The 24,211-nt window shown below is 37.6% G+C and overlaps 1 protein-coding gene across 3 annotated transcripts in view; it reads left to right on the forward strand.

Moving 5' to 3' along the window:
* The first annotated feature begins 439 nt into the window (after positions 1-439).
* SMCHD1 (structural maintenance of chromosomes flexible hinge domain containing 1) overlaps positions 440-24,211 on the forward strand; it is a 143,696-nt gene continuing 119,924 nt past the window's right edge. For all 3 annotated transcript variants that reach the window (XM_055324007.1, XM_055324008.1, XM_055324006.1), the window contains exons 1-5: positions 440-997; positions 8,367-8,442; positions 9,374-9,535; positions 13,840-13,922; positions 14,745-14,875. In XM_055324007.1, the coding sequence (XP_055179982.1) occupies positions 797-997; positions 8,367-8,442; positions 9,374-9,535; positions 13,840-13,922; positions 14,745-14,875 (653 nt within the window). In that variant the 5' untranslated portion in view covers positions 440-796. The remainder of the gene's footprint in view (positions 998-8,366; positions 8,443-9,373; positions 9,536-13,839; positions 13,923-14,744; positions 14,876-24,211) is intronic.

A 24,211-nucleotide genomic window follows, 5' to 3' on the forward strand; every position in this document is an offset into this window, starting at 1 on the left:
GGAGGAAACCCCACCCGGCGAGGCCCGCCCGGAGCTCCCGCCGCCGCCTTCCCGCGACCCGGGCGCGGAGGCAGCGTGCCCGGCCCGGCCCGGCCCGGCCCGGCCCCCCGCGCCGCGGCGCCGGCAGCTCGACTCGCTCGGGGTCCCGCGGCAGCTGGAAGGCGCCGGGACGCTCCCGGCCGACACCACACGGCCGCTCGGACGGCCCCCGCCGCGGGCCCGGCGCTCGCTCTTCCTCCCGGGTTTCGGGTCGCCCCCAGAGCGCAGGCGCGCGGGGAAGGAACCGCGCTCCCCTCGCGCCTTCTCGAGGGCCGAAGGGGCGGGCCCTGGGCGGCGGGCGCCGAGGCCCCGCCCCGCCCGCGCGGGCTGCCGGATTCGCCCCGCCTCCTCGGCGGCGCGAGCCGCCGCCCCTCTTCCTCCTGCGCCACTGTGCCGGGCGGCGGCCCTGGTGGCGGGTCGCGCTGCGAGTCTCGCGTGGGAGGCGGCCGGCGCGGGTCCCGGCCCTGCGGAGAGCGCGCTGCGCGCCCCCTTCTCCCCGGGAGCGACGGGCCGCGGAAGTGACGTGTGCGGGAGCAGGAGCTCGTTTGAATCGGTTCCCGGGTGATCCTCGCGCCTGCCGCTGCTCGGCCGCCGCCTCCGCCGCTGAGGGAGGAGCTGCAGCGCGCCGGGCTAGAGGCCTCGCACCGCCGCGGGGGCTGGAGCCGAGGGCGCCGCGCGGAGTCTGCACCTCGGCCCCGAGCCCGGCCGCGGCAGGCGCCGGCGCCGGCGCTGCTGTGTTTTTCTCCTTTCCCCCAATATGGCAGCGGCCGCCGGCGGCGGCGGCGGCGGCGGCGGCGGCGGGCGGCCCTCAGCGGGGACTGGCGAGGACGGCGGAGGCGACGGCTGCAGGACGGTGTACTTGTTTGACCGGCGCGAGAAGGAGTCCGAGCTCGGGGACCGGGTGCTGCAGGTCGAGGAGCGCTCGGACTACGCAAGGTTCCGCGCCTCCGTGTGTCAGGTACACGAAGGGGCCAAGGGAGGATGCGCGGGTGGAGTTTGGGTTGGGAGGGGTGACGAGACACTCGAGTTGCTCACCAAGGGCAATAAACCTGTCACCTGGCCCTAGTTCTGCGGCCTTGGCTTCGCTCTCCCGGGTGCCCGCCGTGCCCCTGGCCCGGCGGCTGGACGCCTCGGGCCGGCCCTGGCCTCGGCCTGGGAGCGCAGAGCCAGCGGCCCCGTGGGCCTCCCCCTGCCCTGTTCCCGGGTCGGGGTGGGGGGTGGTTCTCGCCGCCTAGGATTTCAGACCGTCGTAACTGGCCGGTGGCGACCTTAGCACCCTAAGGCCTTAGTACTCTAAACTCCTCTTCCAGTAGGGAACGCCGCTTGGGTCTCTCCGCGTGCAACTTTTCAAAAAATAAAGAGCGCAGACTTGGAACCCGATGGCTCTGTTAGGAGGATGGGCGATGGTTCAGGGTTCTGAAATTCCTGCAGTCGATTTACCTCAGGTTCATGAAATGGTACCGAAATTCCCCGGGTCGTCCTGTCAGGGAGGTTTTGTGGGCCCGCCCCGGCAGGGTCCTTCCGTAGTGAAAACACTTGTCCGAGTCAGCTTGGCAGGTGGAGCTGCCCTTCTGCTTTTCTTGAAGCCTTGGCCCTATGAGAGTTTTAGAACTAACTCGACAGGTGTCTGTGGAATAGACACTATACACCTCTGTGATCTATGTATCTCCACTTAGTTTGCTTTAAAAATTAACGATGACTGTGTAGGAAAAGCTGCTTTGAACTGCGAAGAATTTTATAGGGAGGAGGTGGTGATGGTGCCTGAGCTTTAAAGAAGGGTGGTAGTCCTTCCGCCTCTTTAACCACATGAATGAAGTTCTTTTTAAGCGACAAAGAACACTTAGCTTCCAAGGAAAGAGAACTTTGTGTGAAGCATTGTTTTAACTTGATTACGCTCATGATTTAGTACTGTCCTAGACACGGAACTCTGGAGTTGCTGAAATAATTGAAATCGAGACCCATATAATAAAAGGGACTTGACAGTAAGGATTTTACTTCGTTCACAGCTGTATTCCCAGTGTCTAGAACTGTGCCTGGCACGTGGTAAATGTTGAAATTAGAATAAATGTTTGAGTGAAGAGAAGTGTTTAAAGAGTGAAATCATTCTATGCCTGAATATAGCGGATTCCCGTGTACATATGAAAACCGAATGAATGAATGAATGCGCCTCTTTTGCGATGACCGTTTTCCATTCAAAACCTCACCCCCCAAAAAGGGAAACTCTTTATTATTTTTATTGTTAAAAAGATCACATTAAAGAAAATATGGAACTATAGGGGGAAAAGTAGACCTTTTCTTCACGGTAAAGTTTATAACTACTGGTAGCACTTAGGGTTATTTCTTTGTGGGTACTTACCCCAATTTTTTTGTAGCTGTAATGCATATTTATATGTATATTAATATTGTTGGTTTTCTATTTGAATGCAAGTCTTCATAATCAAAGTTTGAGATGGTTGTTGAGTACCACTTTACATAGCCAAATCCCTTCTTTCTTTCTTTTTTTTTTTTAAAAGATTTTATTTATTCATGAGAGACACACAGAGACACACGCACACACACACATGCAGAGACACTGGCAGAAGGAGAAGCAGGCTCCGTGCAGGGAGCCCGATGCGGGACTCGATCCCGGGTCTCCAGGATCACACCCTAGGCGGAAGGCAGGCGCTAAACCGCTGAGCCACCCAGGGATCCCCCCCAAGTCCCTTCTTTTTTGTCGACATTTACATTACTTTCAATTTTAAGTAATGCCATAAATATCTTTGAATACATAGTCTTTTATTTTTCTTTAGTTTAGCCTTCTGGAAGTGAAATTCCTCGAAGGTCAGGAATATTTTTAAAGCTCTTGATAGGTATTTTCAGATTGGTTTTCAAAAAGGTTGTATTAATTTACCCTCCCTCTAGAAAGAAGTTCTCCCGTGAGAAATCTCACTGTGAGATAGGGGAAGTATTATTACACAAGTGGAAACTCACTTTTGGAGGTGGGTGACTCATTTAAGTCAAATAGATAGTACAGTCTCAAATTAGGATTCAAATTCAGAACCATAGTCTTTCTGTTATACCGCTTTGCCTCAAATGAAGTTGTAATAGGGAACATATATTTCATTCCTTCAGTATTTCTAAATATTTTATTTAATTGAGAGAGAGCATGCAAGTGAGCATGAGCCTGGGAGAAAGAAGGGAGAAACCGACTTCACACTGAGCAGGGAGCTCAATGTGGGCCTTCATCCCAGGACCCCATGATCAGGACCTGAGCTGAAGGCAGAGACTTAACCCACTAAGCTACCCAGGTGCCTCATTCCTTCAGTATTTTAATTTTAAAGCCAAGGAAAATATTTCTTTTGACTAATTCCTTCTTCCTACTTCCTGCTGGAAGAGAGAAAGGTTAAATTTGATTAAAAGTGAGAAGGAAGAATTAGAAAAAAAAAAATGGAAGGCTAACTTTTTTCAGATAATTTACTTTTTAAAGCATTCATTAGGTTATGTAATTATGTAACCTAATCCCATAACCTTGTTTCCATTCCTACATGAAGAACTGAATTAAATTACTGAATTAAGTCTAAGGTTATACAGTTACTAAGCAGTGAAACTAGGATTAGAATCTAGGTCTGTTTGATCCTGAAGCTTGTTATTTTCATTAAAAAAACCTCCAACAGTGCCCACACTGTTTACTAAAGCCTTCGTTTTCCATGCAAGTGTGTGGGGGAGGGGAGGTAAACTAGTGCGTTGAATTAAAGTCTTTCATTAGAATTCAAACCAATACGTGTTTGTAGTGCTAGAAAGTATTATGGATCCCAAACGGTTATTGGGGGGAAAGCTCAGTTTGTGGAAAAAAAGGGAACAATCAAGAGGAAGGAAGAAGAAAGAGTTTAAAAAAAGAAAAAGGAGGAAAGAGTAGATCTAGAAGAATCCCTTAGACCTGTGATAAGCAGCTGTTGACTCACCTGAACCCTTGTGGCCTTGGGGAATCGAAGATCAGAAGATGATTCCTTTGACTGGTTCTTAAGATCTATCCAGACGTTATGGGGCACCTGGGTAGTCAGTCGGTCAAGCGTCTGCCTTGGGCCCAGGTCATGACCCCGGGGTCCTGGGATCAAGCTTCACAGGGGCTCCCTGCTCAGCAGGGAGGCTGCTTCTCCCTCTCCCTCTGCAGCTACCCCTGCTTGTGTGCACGTGTTCACTCTCGCTGTCTCTCGCTCATGCTCTCTCTCTCTGTGTGTCAAATAAACAAAACCTTTAAAAAAATAAAAAAGATACATCCAGACATTAAGCCGCAAGTATGCAAACCTTTCCCTCCATCTCCATTTTTGAGGAAATGCCTACTTTTTCTTTCGTATGGTTTCACTATACCTTGTGACCCCTCCTTTAGCACTTATGCCATTGTACTTAAAAAAAATTCTGTATGCTCCTTGAGGGCAGGAGCCTTACCTAATACTTGGTTTATAGCTGTTCAGTTACATGAATCACTCTTCCTTGGGGGAAAAAAAAAACAACTTGTACGTAGGGTACATATATTAAAAATTCCAGAAGATGAAGGGCAAACCTGGCTGGCTCAATCTGTAGAGCATGTGACTGTTGGTCTTGGGGTTGTGGGCTTAAAAAGGCAGAGACTTAGATGATTTAAAGAAGAGATGTTGGATGTAGATGTAGATGTTGGATTTAGAGATTGGATGGAGAGATTACTTAAAAATAAGATCTTAAAAAAAAAAAAAAATTCCAGAAGAGGAAGAAGCGTAAAAGTAGATGTAGGAAGGAATAAAACAGTAACCTGAGGAGAGTTAACATACTTTGATAATATCCTACGCCATTGCTGAGCCATGAAATTAGCTTTGAGTTTTTTAGAGGTCAAAAGGACAGATAATTTATATAAAAACTACAATGTCTGTAAAATGAAAATGTTCCAATTGCTAGTAAAGCAAAGCTTTGACATGAGAAAAATCTCTCCCTAGATTCCTTACAAATCCTGATAAAATGGACAACATTCCTAAAGATAGGAAAGTCGTCTGCTTATTTCCTTTAACACAGGTAGGATATATGTTATTTTGGGGTTTTTTTAGAGGTTTCTCACTCAAGTGCACTATGGGCGTTCCTGGTCTGTGAGTGATTTAGGGACAAAATCATTGGCTATGATGTCAAAGGATAAATCATTAAAAGCTAGTTTGCAGAGTTTCAGAGCAACTTATTGAAGTGTATGGTTTCTGACTTAATAATTTTATCCATTAAAAGCACTTGCATCTGTTTTACCAGTTAACCCCAAAAAAGATGGGACCAAAGTATTCTTATAAATATGAAAAAAAAAATAAACCTAATCAAGACTCTTGCCCAGATAGAGTGTTATCCTGCTTTCATACAGGAAAAGGCAGAGGAAGTATATCTGTATTCAAGGCCAGGTTAATACACACATGGAAGACTTTCATTTATGTCTGATAAGATAGAATTTAGACTAAAAATATGGAGAAAGGTCTGCCATCTTGAATAAAAGCATAATGTATAATGTAAAAAGATTTAATTTGTATTTGTCAAATATCAAACCTTTTAAATATTTAGAAAAATTAGATTTATAGGTAAAGAAAAAGGTTAGCATCTTAATTGAGTAATAACAGATTAATGGAGAAGAGTGTATGGAATAATTAGATATAAATACAGGTATATGTAGATCTTAATTCAGCTTGGCATATAATTTTTCAGTAACTGTAAGAACAATTTTTGTTTTTGGGATGCATAAGCACATGATCTAATAATCGGGACACTGTAGTAATAAAGTAGTACTAGCTAAAAAAGAGACTCATTGCACAAAACCTAAAAAAAGTTCTGTCAAAAGAGTTTTTATTTATTAAACAAGTAAAGTTTTATTCCCCATCAGTTTATATCTGTAACTTCATTTCTGTAGGATGAAATTGCATGGAAGATGGTATCTTTAAATTTAGTAAAATACTAAAGTATTTACTCTATTGCTTTTCAATATAGTTGTACTGATTTTCAGTCTTCTCAGCAGTGTTTAAAGTCCAACTGCCTTACATGGAGGCCTATATAGTATCAGACCTTAAAAATTTCCCAGCCTCGTGGGAATGATAAGTTATTTTAATTGCTCTAACAAGTGAAGATGAGCATCTTTTCATATTTTCTATTTTTTTCCTTTATGGCTTGTACTTTTTTATATATTTTCAGAAATCGTTTTCTCTACTCAAAATTATTCCCCTATGTTTTCCTCTAAAATTTTGAGTTACTCAGTGTCTTTAATTCTTTTGATATTTCTTTTTGTATATGTTGGGATGGGGATTTTATTTTACCTATTTTTATGCAGTTAATTAGCTGTTTTAATTACCTTCTTTTTGCCACTATCTCCATGTATATATATGTGGATCTATTTCAGGGTCCACTGGTCTGTTGTAGTATATTTTATGTTACAATTTTTTTTTAAATAAAAAGCTTCAAACATATATAGACAGTAGTATAATGAACGCACATTAACTCATTGTCCATATTCAGCCATTACCAAGTATTTACCACACAAGCATCATTTTTGTCTTTTGTAGCATATTCCAGTTCTTGATTCACTTTGCTCCTATGTATTTCACATGCATTTCTGTGATCATACCATCAAAATTAACATCATAAAATATTTTGTAATAGCTTAGTCCATATTCAGATATAGCCTGTCTCAGAATGTCTTTTTATATTTGGTTTATTTAAATCAAGATTCCAACAGAGTCCTGAAATGTTGAATTTGTTTTTTTAAGTACTTTGTCTCTTAAGATTTAGAGTGTTTGAGCAAAACCCTCGTCCCTCAATCTCTTTATTTCTCCTGACATTGGCCTTTTGAAGAAATTAAGTAGGTTTTTCTTAAATAATGCACATTTTGGATTTGTCTGTGCTCCTTTATGGTGCAGCTCGTTCTATCTCCATATATTCTGTAAACAAGTTATTTTTAAAGGTTTCTTTTTTCTTTTTTTTTATTTTTAAAGGTTTATAAACAAAATTTAGGTTCAACTTCTTTGAGGTATGGGAGCAAAGAATACTTTATAGGTGGTGCTGGTACTTCATGTTACATCGTATCAAGAGCCATGCGATAAATGAATATTCCCCCCACCCTTAGCAGTGCTAGGATCATATTAGTGGAATTGAGGTAGTTTCAGCTGGATTTCTCCCTAATAAAAGTTTGGGCTGACGGTTCACCTACCGAAGGTAATATTCTGATTGTCATTCCTCTTTATTAGCTAGAATTCTCTAAAGAACAACTTTGCCTCATCAAGTAGAGCCACTTGGTTACCCTTAACTACAGTTGGTATAAAAAAAACAGGATAAATGCTTTATTTTTCCCTTCAATTAATGTTCAGTAAGGAGTTGGTGCCTTAATTAGTTTTAGTAGGAACCAATCAGCTATTAAAGATTTGGGTATCATTAGTCTAGATTTTTTTTTTTTTTTTTGTCTTTGGTGGTAAGATTGGTCTAAGTTTAGTTCATCATTACCTGAAGCAGAAGTTGATCCTTTCACTTAACTGTACATTGTTGTTTAAATTTAGAAAGAGCATGTCTTTTAATTTTAAAGATATATAAAATTTTAATGACAATGTTAACTCGTTTTTCTAATTCTTATTTCTTGATTAGTTTTAAAATCTCAGTTTTTTGTGTTGATTGGTCATTAATTTATATTTTCTCCTTTTGATCATGACTTATTACTCTTTCTCTGTTGGTTTTCATCTTGTTTTATGAAGGCTTTTTGCTTCCTAAGGATGCTCTTTCTCTTGTTGCAGTTCCCTCTCATAATTTCTAATTTGCCTTAATTTTTAAAAGTTATTTTTTTGGAAGGGGTTATAATAGATAAAAAGATTCTTTAATACAGAAAATCTTGCATAGCATGACTGTCCTTACCTTAGTGTTATAAAATACTAACCTCTATTTTTTCCAGTACTTTTGTTTTTATGTATTCAAATATTTAATCTGTATGAACATAAACTTATTTGCTTCAAGTAAGTTTACTTATGTATTGACATGAAATAGCATGCCTTTTGCCTAGGAGGCCTTGTTCATATTAAAACGCTTTAGAAAATGTTCCACCTAATCATCACATTCCTAGGTGCCCTATATCTGACTAGCAGAAAAAAACGCTAATGAACAAATAGGTAATTAATAGATAGAACTGTGCTTAATTATGCAAAGGAAAAATTTTGAGGTACCAAGACTTAACATTTCTTAGGCATATGTAGTAACTTATAAGATTATGATATACTATCAATATTTTCCTATTCTTATAAACTTGAATAACATTTATTTCCTTTGTATAATACTTTTTGTGTAATAATTGATTTTGTTCCTGTTATTTTGGATAGACACTTGGCATTTCACCTGAAGAGAAATTTGTTATTACAACAACAAGTAGGAAAGAAATTACCTGTGATAATTTTGGTAAGCAGTGTTTAATTGATATCTTTATATATTTTTTTATATCTTTATATTAAATATGTTCTAGTACATCATACGACAATAATGATTTCATTACTCAGATAAGTATCTAAAACTTTTGAAAATTTTGATTACTGTGTTGGGATGGAGAGGGAAACTGACTATATGTACACAGTTTGTGCAGATGTCATATTTTTTCTTTCCTTTTTTTTTAATATTTATTTTAAAGAGCACACGCTTGCTGAGGGTGGGGGGAGGAAGAATAGAGGTCAGAGGGGAGAATCTCCAGCCGACTTCCCACAGAGCATGGAGCCTGATGTGGGCTAGGTCTCACTACCCTGAGATCATGACCTGAGCTGAAGCCAAGAGTCTGATGCTTAGCCGACTGAGCCACACAAGCACCCCAAGGTCATATTTTCAAACAAGATTATAGATACATAGTTATCAGTTCTGCAGCTGCAGAAGATGAGATGTGCAACACCTGGCCACAGTTCTTTTACATGGGCCTTCAAGAAGTTAATTCTCACAAACTTGAATTCTTCCATTATCTTTTTTTATCCGGTTAGATCCCAGGATCTGCCAGATTTTCATGTGTGATTCCTTTTGAATTTAATCCTACTTCTACATTCATGTTAATGCCACTCTAATGTAGTTCATCATATTATTTCCTGTGATAGTTTAACTTACTAAGAATTGAGTGTTTCAAATGAATGGAAGTATTTGGGCCTATTCTAATATACTATTCTTTTTTTTTTTTCCAATATACTATTCTTAATAAAACACAACTGAATTTATAGACAGATCCTTTGTTTGAGGGTTTGCATGTACCATCTTTAAAGATATCTTAGGGATACAATTTGCATATTCAAAATTATAAATTCATTGTGTTTCTGACACTAGTGTAGCACTTTAAGATATTACTTCTTAATTACAGATGACACTGTTAAAGATGGAGTCACTCTATACCTGCTACAGTCAGTCAATCAGCTACTACTAACAGCTACAAAAGAACGAATTGACTTCCTACCTCACTATGATACACTGGTTAAAAGTGGCATGTATGAATATTATGCAAGTGAAGGACAAAATCCTTTGCGTAAGTATTTATACTAATTTCAACAACTATTACTGTCTTTTATCCCTTAACCACATGCACATTCCTTCACTGTTTAAAAATTCTCTTTCTACTTTATTAGAAGATTATAACTAGTCACTGTATACTTCCTTATTTCAACTTCTTCATTACAGTATGTTTCTTTTTCTAAGTCATCTTCAGAGTAAAGATACCTCTCCTTTAAAACTAATCTAGTATAATAATCCATTCCATTTTAACTCATAAGAAATGTACTTATATATCTTTTCATCTTCTGTATACTCCAATGTATCTATCCTGGCCTTCTGTAGATGTCTCCCAATTGAGAAAATATTTTTTTACCTTGCAAACTTGTATAGCTGAACTACACCAGTAAGTGGTCTGTGTTCTGGTCTCCGTTTCTTTATTATTTCTTTCCACCTTTACTTCTCACAAGTTTTTATCCTACCTTTGAACTCTTTGCTAGTGATCTTTACAAATCAGTTGATTTAGAGAATCTTTTCTGTCTGGACCCTGCCAAAATGTTTTATACTGTTGGATGTTTATTATAAACTTTCTTATTAAAAATATTTTTTTACAGTATATGCATTATAGTTTGTAGGAAATTAGATAAGCAGAAAGAACATTAAAGAACATCATATCTCTACCACCCAGATAGAACCACCACTTACACTTTTGGTGTTTATCATTTTAAACCTTCTTATATGTTTTTTTCACTTTTAATGGTTTTATATGGAGCATATTTCTTTAGCCTACTTTTTTGTTTAAAATAAAATGAATAGCTTAAATATATGTCAATGTATATTTGTTTTTAGTGTTTACAAACTATATAATAGAAATTTCTTTGAACATTGTTCTTTGAGACATTTAGGTTGTTTTTAGTCTTTTTTGTTGTTAAACATGACTGAATATTTTTTGTCTAAACTGTACACATTCTCACCTTAAGTACTGGTTTTATTATCAGCCGCTTTGCCAAGTTCTATATGAATATTATATCATTTAATCCTTAATCCTATGTGGTGACTAATGTTACGTAATGACCCTAGTTTGCAGAAGAAACTTGAGGCTAACAGATTTTAGGTAGCTTGAGAAAGGCCACTCTGGTAGTAAGTGTTAGAGCCAGGATTTGAACCCTAGCAGAGAAATTACAGAGCTTGAACCCTAGCAGAGGAACTACATAATTTGAAGTCTACTTATTGCCTCTGATACTGTTCCTTATATACAAAAAAGCTCCCATCTTCTCCCATCTTAAAAACATCATATTCTTTTAGCAGCTACTGCCCAGTTTTTTTACTCCTATTTCTAGCAGAATTCCTCAAAAGAGTTGATTGTATTTACTAACAACAGTGATGCTCCACTTCCCATTCTCTCTTATTTGCTTTCTTGTACTTACTCTCTGAGGGTCACTGGTGGCTAAATCCAGTGATCAGTTTTCAGTTCCCATTTTACTCACAGTATTGACACAGTTTATCATTTTTCTTCTTTGATAAAATAATCTTCACTTAGGTTTTGAGAAGCCATACTCTGTTTTGTTTCTACCTCATTGGCTGGCTTCTTTCTGTTCTTCCCATCTTTTTCTTTAATTGAGATTTAATTGCTCTGCCTTCTCAACCTTCTTAATATTGAAGTGCCTCATGGCTTAGTCTTTGGTCCCTTATCTTCTCTTAGGTCCTTAGTGATTGTGTCCAATATGCTTCTAAATACCATCTTTATGGCAGTGACTCCTCAGTGGAGGTGGTAGAAATGGTAGTCCTTTTTTTAAGATTTTATTTATCCACTTAGCATACGAGTGAGAGAAGGGGCAGAGGGAGAGGGACAGAGAATCTCAAGCAGATTCCACACTGACTGTGGAGCCCACCGCAAGGCTTTATCTCATGACCCTGAGATCATGACATCAGTTAAAATCAAGAGTTGGATGCTTAACTGACTCAGCCACCCAGACACCCCAGAAATGCTAATTTTTAGTCAAATATTGAAAATAATGCCAGACTTACCTCCTGAATTCCAATTTTGTCTATCCAACTGCCCATGTGGTATCTCTACTAGATTAACTTAAGATGGAAACCTGATTGGTTCACTGAATCCTAACTACACATAATTTTCCAATTCAAATTGATTATTGTTCTTTTCTTTCAGTAGCTTAGGCCAAAAATCAAATTGATTCTTCTTTGTCTGATACTTTTCATTCAGTCTGTCAGAAAATCCTGTTGGCACTATCTTCAATGTCTATATAGAAATGACAATTTCTTATCACTTTTGTTTCTAAAACCTGATCTTGAGGAATCATCACCTAGATTATATAGACTTTTAATTAATCTCTCTTTTTATACCTGTCCACATAATGTTTGTGAGGTCAGATATGTTACTCTTCTATAGTAAAAACACTGATGGCTTCCCATTTCACTGAGAATAAAAGCCAGTCTTAATAAAAGCCAGTCTTAATAACTCTTTATTACGTTCTCAACAAAATTTAACCTTGATCACCCTGCTTAAGATTGCAGCTGTGTTCCCTCAATGACTTTACTGTTATTTGATCTCCCCCCCCTCACTCTTTTCTCCATTACATATACCACCATTTGTTAATTATGATTGTATTGCATTTTTATTGTATTGTATGATTGCATTGATTTTCCATCTTTCTCATCATTTTCCATCTTTCTAAATAGGTTAAGTCTACAAGAACAGGATTCTTGTCTGTTTGTTCTGTTCCTAGAATAATACTTGAAAATAAGTTTTTAAATATTTGCATATTTAATGAATCTTTAATTCTTTCTCTGGGGATAGATTGTTAAATGTGTAATAATGGAGTCAATAAGTAGGTTCATTTTTAAGACTTTTGATGTAGATTAATTACCTTCCAGATTGTTGTACCAGTTTTCATCCCTGTTGTCATTATATGAACAAGCAGAAAAATCTCCCTGTTTAACCCCTTCCTTTGATTACTGTGATTTTACACTACATTCCTAGGTCTTTCCCTGCTTTTGTTTCATTTGCCTTTAATGGTGCTTTTGTTTATTCGTGACTATATGGTGGATATTTCAAGTCATATTGCTCTTTTTTTAATACTTTTAATGTGCTGATCCAAGGTTTAACTATTCTGTCAGAGAAGCAAAAATTCTTAAGTCTGGCCATTTTTATTCTCTTAAGCCCGGTATCTGTTCTCCCTCCCTATGGAACACTTCTACTCATTGAGCTTGATACAGTATTAGGGTATCACATCTAAAATGGAATGTTTTTTTTTTTTTTCTTCCTCTCTGAATTTTCCCTTTATGAGAAATGTGACCATTTATCCAGTCTTTTTAGAGGAAAGACTCAAAACCATCTTGGATTTCTCTTTGTGTGTGTGTGTGGGGGGTTAATTTTATATCTAAGTTGATACCAAATTCTAATAATTTCTTCCCTTCAAATTTCTTTTAACTCTTTTTTGCCTCCGATTTCTTAACAGTGTCCCTCCCATTTCCTACAATGTCTCTTCTCCCATTTTCTACACTTACCTACCATTGGCCAAATCCTTATATCTGATTTGTAGTAACTTCTTTCTAGTTTATAAGCAGTGTTCAGAGTGTGCAATGCTTGCTGGGGTGCTACTCTATGGATTAATTACAGTGTTAGTTGGGTTACACTTCAGTAGAAGTAAGAGACATAAATTTGGTGTGTTCTCCTCTTTAAGAAAATAAAAGCAGGAAATAGTTTGAGTAATGACCTTAAAGAAAGAATATTAGTTAATAATACAGAGCCAGTGATAAGTTGAGTATCAAGTTGGTTGTGTAGTAGGAAATAATTGGCAATTTTGTGTCAGTTAGAAACATCCTGCCATTTGACAAGTTGCCATTAATCATATGATATCTATATATAAGTTCTTAATAGACATTTTTATAGTTGCTTTATATTTGCAACCCCTGCCCCGCCCCATCTCTAAATGTGTTCACTTTTGACTTGTGCATGATGTATTACATACCACAAACTAGTATTTGATTTTATGGTTATGGTCTTCTGTTTGTCTTCTGTCTGTATGTCTGTCTTTAGATTATAAACTCCTTGAAGCCAGGAATCATGGCTGGCTGACTCATGCCGTGTAGTGCCTTACAAGTACTGGTTGATGACTGCTTTTTTATGCTGGTGGTGATTGGTGATGATGCCTTTATTATGTATTATATCATTAGGATCAGGATAATACTTTAATTCTAGCTCTTTGGAAAATAAAAGTGATGGCTTAAGGTACTTCAGAGTTTCTTCTACTTTGAACTTTTAAGTGAAGTGTTTGGGAAGGAAAAGTTAACCAGTAATGTCTTCTTATTGTCTTCCAGCATTTGCTCTTGCAGAATTAATTGACAATTCATTGTCTGCTACTTCTAGAAACACTGGTATTAGAAGAATACAGATCAAATTGGTAAGATAATAATACTATAAAGAAATTTAACTTTCCCTTTTATAAAAGTACTACAAGTTGGCTGTAGAAATTAGAAAACTCAAAATAGAAATAATTATCTGATGTCTTTTCAATATTAAAATTTTTATGTGCCCTTTTTTCTATAAATATGTATACATGTATGTGTGATCATAGGGTACATTTTGGTTTTTTTGTGATCTACCTTCCCTTGACGTTACAATATAGACATTTGCCATATCATGAATATTCTTTTTTTTTTTTTTTTAAGATTTTATTTACTTATTCATGAGAGACACAGAGAGAAAGAGAGGCAGAGACACAGGCAGAGGGAGAAGCAGGCTCCATGCAGGAAGTTCAACGTGGGACTCGATCTGGGGTCTCCAGGATCATGCCCTGGGCTGAAGGCGGTGCTAAACTGCTGAGCCACCTGGGCTGCCCTATCATGAATATTCTGCAGTGTAATGTTCCATTGCTACAGTTTCATCTGTTGACTGTATTATAAATTATGTATATTTTGTTGAAGATTTAGATTTTTTCCTACATTTTTGTCATTGTAAGCAATGCTGGCATGAACATCCTTATAGGCTTTGTATATGTCTCTAATTAGTTCCTTAAGCTAAAATCTAAGAAATTGAATTTCTGGATTAAAGGACATGAAGAATTCTAAGGCCTTTGATTTATATAGTATCTTTTAGCAAATTGTAATACATTTACACTTACACCAGCAGTGTATGAGTGAGCCCATTTAATTCTTTAATTTTTAACTTTATATATTTTTGATAATGTTTTGACTTTTCCTGTCTTTTTGAACTTATTTTGCAGCTTTTTGATGAAACACAAGGAAAACCCGCTGTTGCAGTGATAGATAATGGAAGAGGAATGACCTCTAAACAGCTTAACAACTGGGCCGTGTATAGGTTGTCAAAATTCACAAGGCAGGGTGACTTTGAAAGGTTAGAAAACCTTACTCACTTTTTTGATGGGCAACTGGGAATTTTAATAAGGGCTTATAAGAACTCTTAATGTTTCTTTAGTTGTACATGGTGTGTTGGAGGTTGACATTATCAGTATATATGTTATCAGCACATATACTTAGATTTTTTACATAATATGTTTATTATCGATAGAGACGGTCAAAACTACATAATATTATGTTCTTCCAATTCTTTTTGCATTTCCTAAGATACGTAGGGGTTATCATGATATCTTAAGTACTTTGGAATTTTCCCCCTTTCCTTACTAAAGTTTGATGAGAGCTGTTTGGCTACTAGTGCAGTAGGATGGTTTTATTTTTTAATTTTTTTTAAAGATTTTAATTATTTATCCATGAGAGACACAGAGACATAGGCAGAGGGAGAAGCAGTCTCCCTAAGGGGAGCCCAATGTAGGACTTGATCCCAGGACCCCAGGATCACGACCTGAGCCAAAGGCAGACACTCAACCCCTGAACCACCCAGGCTCCCAGTAGGATGTTTTATTTTTTTATTTTATTTTTTAATTCTATTTATTTATTCATGAGAGACAGGGGGGAGGGGTGGGCAATGGGAGAAACAGGCTGCATGCAGGGAGCCCGATGTGGGACTTGATCCCAGGTCTCCAGGATCACGCCCTGGGCAGAGCAGCGCTAAGCCGCTGAGCTACCTGGGCTACCTAGGATGGTTTTAAACTAAGCTTTAGAAATCATCTGATGCCACTTGCAAAGTGTCTAAATGAACCACGTTTGTTCTCTTGAGCTCTCTGTTGCTTTTCTTTTTCTTCTTTTTTTTTAAATATTTTATTTATTTGAGAGAGAAAGTGGGGAGAGGAGCAGAGGGAGAGGGACAAATAGACTGCACTGAGTGCAGAGCCCAATACAGGGCTCAATCCCATGACCCTGAGACCATGACCTGAACCGAAATCTAGTGTTGGGCACTCAACCAACTGAGCCACCCAGGCACCTTTCAGAGCTCTGCTTTTTATAGAATATTCATAGCTGTTAGGGAATAGAGTCTAGTCAGAAGTTTTGTATCAGAATATGCTTGTAGAAAATACCTGAATGAGGATGCCATAGGGGAATTAAAATATACTGGAAGTTGTGAGGAATATAAAGATCCAGGTTTTTGGGATATTAACTGAATTCCAGTGAGAGCTATTTTTACCTATGTCATGTACTTCAGGTAACATACTTGGGAAGAATATGTTGGTATTCTTATTAAGCAATGTTTGTTTATGTCTTGTTTAGCTCTTTATTATGTTAAAGAGAATCACCCAAATTTAAGGATTAATCTTAACAATGTTAAAAATTAATATAGTTAGCACATATGCCTTCTTGTTTCTGTAATTTCAACACCCACAGAGTTTTTTTTTTTTTTAAGAGATGGCTTTCTTTCTTCTTTCTTTTTCTTTCTTTTTCTTTTTCTTTCTTTCTTTCTCTTTCTTTTCTTTTCTTTTCTTTTCTTTCTTTTCTTTCTTTCTTAGATTTTATTTATTCATGAGAGAGAGAGAGAGAGAGAGAGAGAGAGAGAGAGAGGCAGAGAGAGAGGCAGAGACACAGGCAGAGGCAGAAGCAGGCTCCATGCAGGGAGCCCGATGTGGGACTCGATCCTGGGGCCTCAGGATCACGCCCTGGGCCAAAGGCAAGCGCCAAACTGCTGGACCACCGGGGCTGCCCACCCACAGAGTTTTTATCGAATTTGTAAAGACTTACAATGTCATAGTAAGAGGCACTATAATGATGAAGGGCTCTGAAATCATTTGGCCTGGTTTGAATCTAGCCTTAATAGTTCTGTGACATTGGTTAAGGTATTTTACTTTACTGAGTTTCAGTTTACATATCTGTAAAAATGGATAATACCTCATAAGGTTTTGTGTAAACCACATGAATTCTTACATTGTATGAAGTCCTTAGGATAGGGTATAGTAAGACATCAGTAAATATAAGCTATATAAGCTATTATATTAGTTACTACTCTCTTATTCTTAGCTTCAAACTTCTACAGCCATTCTTTTTCATTATATTCGCAAGTATGTGCCACTTTAAGGATTTATAAAATATCCATAGAGAAGGCAAAGATCACTGTCTTTTATAGCCTTAGGATAGAAGTTAGCATGTAATAGAAATTATCAGGTGGTAGATTGGCAGCTTAGAAAAAATGTCATTTAAATGAAATGGAAGATAAAGAAGTACTATTTATAATGTTAATCTTAACCGAATTAATGGGACATGGACTTTGATTTTTCTCTAGGTCTTAGCACAGCCTAAACTTTTAAACTTTAATGTTAGGAGGGAAATTTTAATTTTTGATAAGAAGCTTGCTGTTGCTTTCGTCCTAGGTTTTTAGGTATTAGGTTAGTTAACCATCTGCTGTTGTAGCTATTATATACCCATACTGCCTTTGAGTCTGGTGTCAGTCCTTTGACGTACCCACTCTGATTTCTGTTAATTTCACATGCTCCTCCTCACTCCTCTAGCTTCTACTCCTATGGAAAAAATTACCAGTTGCTTTTCTGTTTCCAGTTAAGTTTTTACTGGTACAAAGGTGGATGTCATAGGATACAGGCTATGGAAGAAAAGAAAGGAAAACCTAAAATTATAAAACAGCTGAGTCTGCTGACCTGTCTCTTATGTTGTAGAGAAAAACAAACAAAAAATTTATAAGCATGCCAGTTATGGATTATTGCTGTTAAGATAATATCAGATGATATGTTAGAGCCTGATGGACATCTTTTAAGGTAGAATTTTTTGGCTCTTATTTCTTCAGATAATCTTTCCTTCTTTGGCTCATGTTATCGATATATCAATATGCTTGATAGTGTTCTATATGTCTCTGAGGTTCTGTTCATTTTGCGTCATTCTTTTTTCTTTTTGTTCCTCAGACCGAGTCTCTCAACTGACCTCTATTTAAGTTCACTAATTCTTTCTTCTCCCAAATCAGATCTCCTCATGAGCCACTTAACTGAATTTTACGTTTCAGTTATTTTTTCTTTAAATAGCAGAACTTTCATTTGTTTTTTTTTAAAAAAAGATAATTTCTATCTCTTGTTCTCTATTGGCTGAAACATTGTTACTGTTCTCATACTTCATTATTTACTTCATGATTTCTGTTCATCGAATGCATTTATTTACTTATTATTTATTTTTAGATGGCATTTTATTAATTTTTTTTAAAAGATTCTATTGATTTATTCATGAGAGACACACAGAGAGAGGCAAGAGACACAGGCAGAGGGAGAAGCAGGCTCCATGCAGGGAGCCCTACATGGGACTTGATCCTCGGTTTCCAGGATCACGCCCTGGGCTGAAGGCAAGCGCTAAACCGCTGAGCCACCCAGGGATCCTCATTGAATGCATTTTAAAATAGCTGATTGAAACTTTTGTCTTGTACGTTCAGTGTCTGGGCTTTTTCTGATACAATTTCCATACTGCTGTTTTCCCTGTGTATGGGTTGTACTTTAATATTTTTGTCATGGCCCAATGTTTTTGTTGAGAGTAAGACCATTTGAATAATAAAGTGTGGCAGCTCTAGAAATCAAATTCATCCCTCTCCTCAGGGCTTGTTTGTTGCTTCTGGTTTTTGTTTTTGTTTTTTTTTTTTGTTTGTGTAGTTACCCCTCTAATTCTGTAACATCTGTATTATTATTTTTTTAAGATTTTAAAAAATTTATTTGAGAGAGAGCATGTATGAGGGGTGGGGGTGGGGGAAGGAGAAGCAGATTCCCTGTTGAACAGGGAGCCTAATGTGGAGCTTAATCCCAGGACCCTGAGATCATGACCTGAGCTAAATGCAGACACTTAGCCAACTGAGCCACCTAGGCACTCCTGTAACATCTGTTGTCTTTATCTTGTGTTATCACTGAAATCATTATGTAACTTAGTGGTCAGCTAATAATTGGACATTTCCCTAAATGTCCTGAACCATTAAGTCTTTCCAGCTTTTGTCAAGGGATTCTATCTGCTTATTGGAGTATGTTTTTAATGCTCTTACAGGAACTTCCTGGCCAGGAAGTTTACAACTGTGTCTTAGTCTTTAGTTCTTGCTTGCACAGAACCTCAAAGTCAGCCAGAAATGAGAGATTAGGGCCTTCTGAATGCTTTCTTGAGCATGTATATAGCCCAGTATATGAGTATGACCTTTTCTAGTCTCTTGAATATGTTGGAGCTTTTAAAAGTCACTATGGACCTCTCATTCTCCAGCTTTTCCTTGTATGTTTTTGGCCAGATTCTTATTTTCTCCTGATTATTTTCATTGCCTTAGTCAGTTCTGATCGTAAACAATGACCCAGTGAAAAAGTGGTTCATAATGATTAAGTTCTGAGTTAGGTGAAATAAAGACAAAGCCTACAAGTGGAGGTTCCTAGGGAATTGTCAGACAAATCTAATAATGACAATTGTATGAGGAAGGGGCTTTGGGGGAACTCCAGGGACTCTGGGGTGGCTGGTTTCCACCATCTATTACAAGGCTATCAGTTTTCAAGGCTTCTGTAGGGCTGGTGAGAAGAAAATGGGACAGGGCATGTAAAAACACCACAGAGCTCACTGTTCTTACTGAGATTCAGCTGTGTATCTTGAGTAAACACATCTTGGATTGTTCCAAGCCTTGAAAATGTTGATTTTGACAGAGTTTTCAGATGTTCTCATTGCTTTTATCAATGAGCAGTTTTTCATAGATTCATACTCTACCATTATGGAAGTGTTTACTTTGTTAACTGATTTTTGACACATGCATTCACCTGTGTAATCCAAACCTCTATTGACATGTAGAACATTACAAGAATAGAAAATGTGCTCATCATCACTCAGTCTCTATTATAATCATTGTCTTAGAAGTTAAATTAGATACCTAGAACGTGTGTTCACTTAATTATTTTGTGGAAGAAAGAAGTAACACATTAGGTCTGCTGGGTGGTCTTAATTCAGATGTGTTAGATTAGAGCTACTTTCTGCACTTTCAACTTGCTCAGCAATTACAAGGTTCTCAATTTAGGGAGCTAATTGTTTTGGAAAATAAAAATAGCATGCCACATGGCTCACTTCCCTTGCCATTTTTTAGGCTATAGAAATGGACCCTCGACAGGATTTACCCTAATTTTCCTAAAGAAAAAACTCCTTTGTCTTCAGTATATTTCTGCTAATTAAGATGAACTTTCATTTACTTTGATATTTGTGCTGTTTGAATTCAGAGGGTGAGTATGTAATATTTAGGCATCCTACTTTAATTTGGTTATTTTCATTGTGTCACACAGATTTATTCCAGAAGCTCTAATAGGAATCTGGCCATTTGTCAATTATGTTGAAGGTGAATCTTTCTTTATTGTGGGGTTATTCCTTTGGTAGATTTGAGACTGTGAGATATAAATATACATATGTAGTCACTCTACGCTACTTCCTGGCAACCACTTATATTATTTTTAGTTTCTTTTACTAATTTGATTACCTCTCCTATTCCTTTTTCTTTCTTCCAACCCCTTTTGTGATTTGTTTCCTTGCAGATTTTGTTTCTCTCTTCTAATGGAATACTCTTATTTCAAAAGATATAGTGTCATTTTACATGTATCAAGAATATGAACGAGATATTTTTTGAAATTCTTTTGTACTGTGATGTGAATTTATTCCTGAGGGAAGTGATTTTCTAAATTCTCCAGAAGATTGCTTCTATAATGCAAAATTTATCTTAAGGTCTTAGATTATTTTCCTCTTTTACTTACCTTTATGAAGGGGTATTTACAGAAGCCTTGAATGTGAATATAGGAAACTTTGTGGACTTATTTACAGAAGTCTGGAACCTACTAGAGGTTTGTATTCTCAACCTTTTTTTTGCCATGATAGGGTTTTTGTTTAGGTTAGGTTTACATGGATGGTTTGTGTTGAAAGGAGACTTATTTCCTGGTGACTATGTCCATTCCTTCTCAGTGTACAGGATTTCTTAGTTTTGAATCAGTTTAAGTATGTGTGTGTTATCTCTCAGCTCTTCTCTCTCTAAACTTTTGTATACTTCCCATATATGTTTTAAGATATATTTGGGGGGGCAGCAGGTATTTTCAGCCTCTTTCCTAGTATTGCCATAGTAATTAAAGTCTTAGAACCCATTTACTTTTTCTTAAAGATTTTATTTTTAAGTTACCTCTTCAACCTACGTGGAGCATGAACTCACAACCTCAAAAGCAAGAGTTGCGTGCTTCAGGTGCTCTGACTCATTTTTTATTTTTCTTAATAGATGTAAGGTTCATAGAATTTGATTAATTATAAGTTTTGGTTTATAACAGTTCATCAATTCAGGCAGTGAATTTTTTAAGGTTTATTTATTGAAAAATTTAATAAGCTGAATAACCAGAATTTACCACCCAAGCCAATGAGTAGCACATTTTCTGTAACTTATATCTGTGTGCTCCCTTGTTTTCGTTTTTCTTCCCACCAAAGTTAATCACTATATTGAATTGTTTTTATTTTTTTAGAAAACCTAGTTTTGTTTGTTTTTTGATGCTGCAAAAAACGATAGTCATACTATTTGCAGTTCTATGAGGGACTTGTATTTTCACTTAATATTAGGTTACTAAGAGTTTAACTTTGTGTGGGTTTGTAGTTTATTCTTTTTCATAATCATTAATATTCTTTTGCATATTCTTAAATCATACTGTATCCAGTCTCCAGTCAGTGAGCATTTGGATTCTCCTCTCACAGTTATTAGCATTACGAGTAGTATACTATTGTCCTATAAGTTGTATGATGGTTTGTGCATGTGTGTGTGTAACTGTTATGTAGTGCTATATATGTTTGCCAGTCCAAATCTACCTAAGTTCTTAGATACTAGAAGGGAATTTGTGGGTTATGAAGATGAAAGTTCCAATATACAAGGTAATGGCAAATTGTTCTTGTTGTCTTAGAGATTTTATTCATTTAGAGACAGAGAATGAACTAGAGAGAGAGAGAGAGAGCACAAGCCTGGGACGTGCAGGGAGGATCAGGGGGAGAGGGAGAAGCAGACTTCCTGATGAGCAGGGAGCCTGACTCAGGGCTCAATCCTGGGATTCTGGTATCATGTCCTGAGTCAAAGGCAGATGCTTAACCAAATGAGCCACCCAGGATCCCTGGCAAATTGTTTTCTAGTGTGATTATATTTATTTATTCATACTTCCATCACTTACAAAAGTTTGAGTTTTTTTTTTCTTTTTTGAAAGTTTGAGTTTTTAAACTCACTTATGAAGCCATTCGAGTCTATTAAGCTTCTTGCAGGAGGAATTTTTAACTATTGCTTTGATTTCTTTAATAGAATTAATAGGAATATTTAGGCTATTATTTACTTACTTTTGGTAAGTTATATTTTACTCAGTCCATTTCATTAATTTTCAAGTTTATTAGTGTATAGTTATTGGTAATGCTTTCAAAGAAACAATGTTTGCTTCAATAAATTAAAAAAATGTTTTCTGGTTTCAAATTCTTTGATTTCTGCTCTTATATCCTTCTTGCTTTGGGTTTATTTTAGCTTTTTTTGTAGTGTCTTGAGTTGTGGAAGTTTAGATGAATCTCAAATAATCTAAGATGAATACTTTGTGCTATAAATTTACTTTTTCTCTTTATTATTATTTTTTAAAGATTTTATTTTTTTTATTCATGAGAGGCACAGAGAGAGAGAGGCAGAGACACAGGCAGAGGGAGAAGCAGGCTCCATGCAGGGAACCCGACATGGGACTCCATCCTGGGTCTCCAGGATCATGCCCTGGGCTAACGATGGCACTAAACTGGGCCATCGGGGCTGCCCTTATTATTATTTTTTGAGAGAAGGAGGTGGGGGAGGGGCAGGGGAATAGGGAGAGAGAGAATCTTAAACAGGCCCCAAGCCCAGTGTGGAGCCTGATGTAAGGCTTGGTCTCACAGCCCTGAAATATGACTGGAGCTGAAATTAAGGTCAGATGCTTAACTGACTGAGCCCCTTAACCCAGGTGCCCCTAAAATTTTTTTTTAATTTTTTTTTATTTATTTATGATAGTCACAGAGAGAGAGAGAGAGAGAGAGAGAGAGGCAGAGACACAGGCAGAGGGAGAAGCAGGCTCCATGCACCGGGAGCCCGACGTGGGATTCGATCCCGGGTCTCCAGGATCACGCCCTGGGCCAAAGGCAGGCGCCAAACCGCTGCGCCACCCAGGGATCCCCTAAAATTTTCTTTTAAGAACTACTTTCACCACATCTCACAAGTTTTGATAATACTATATATTGATTTTCCTAGAGTTTGGTGTATTTTTTATTTCCTTTGCAACTTGTTCTTTGATCTATAGATTGTTTTAGGAATTTTACTCAATTTCCAAGTGTTCTTAACATACTTTCATTTTGTCTTTATGTTGATGTCTAGTTTGATTTTATTATGGTCAGAGAACATACTCTATATATACTCTTTGAAATGTGTCAAGATTTGTTTTGTGCTCCAAAATATCTGTTTTGGGGAATTTTCTGTGTTTCCTAGAAAAGAATATGTATTCTGCTATAGTTGGGAGGAGTGTTCTGTAAATGTCAGTTTGATTCCATTGGTCGGTGATGTTGTTTAGTTCTTTTATATCCTTGCTGGTTTTCTGTGTGGTGGAGACTAAGGGAGGGATATTGAAGTTCACCACTTATATGCAGGTATGTATATTTCTTTTTTCAGTTCTCTGAACTTTTGCTTTGTATATTTTGAACTTGTGTTATTTTGTGTATACATATGCTTGTTATACGTTCTTGGTAAGTGCATCCTTTTATCATTATGTAATGCTATTTTGTCCCTGGTAATTTTCTTGCTTTGAAGTGTAATGGTACATTAAATACAATTGGCATAGTGAATTAAAAAAGTGACCCAACTGTATATTGTTTACAATAAACTCATTTCAAATATAATGTTACAAGTAGGTTAAAAGAAAATGGATGAGAAAAGATATACCAGGCAAATATGAATGAAAAGAAAAGCTGACACTTTTTAAATTCACTATGCCAATTCTATTTAATGTACCATTACATTTACTATGATTATTGTTATATATATTAGGCCTTAAGTATGTCCTGTTTTAACTTCTGTTTATTCCCTTTATTTTTCATTTCTCTCTCAGACCTTTTTATGTATTACTTGAACATATTTTTCTATTCTATATTTTACTATTTTCTTTGTTTTTCAAATTTTTTTTATTGGAGTTCAGTTTGCCAACATATAGCATAACACCCTGCTCATCCTGCCAAGTGCCCCCCTCAGTTCCCATCACCCAGTCACCCCAACCCCCCGCTCACCTCCCTTTCCACTACCCCTTGTTCATTTCCCAGAGTTAGATGTCTCTCATGTTTTGTCACCCTC

This window comes from Nyctereutes procyonoides, unplaced genomic scaffold (assembly GCF_905146905.1).
Source record: "Nyctereutes procyonoides isolate TBG_1078 unplaced genomic scaffold, NYPRO_anot_genome, whole genome shotgun sequence".
NCBI classification, from domain to species: Eukaryota; Metazoa; Chordata; class Mammalia; order Carnivora; family Canidae; genus Nyctereutes; species Nyctereutes procyonoides.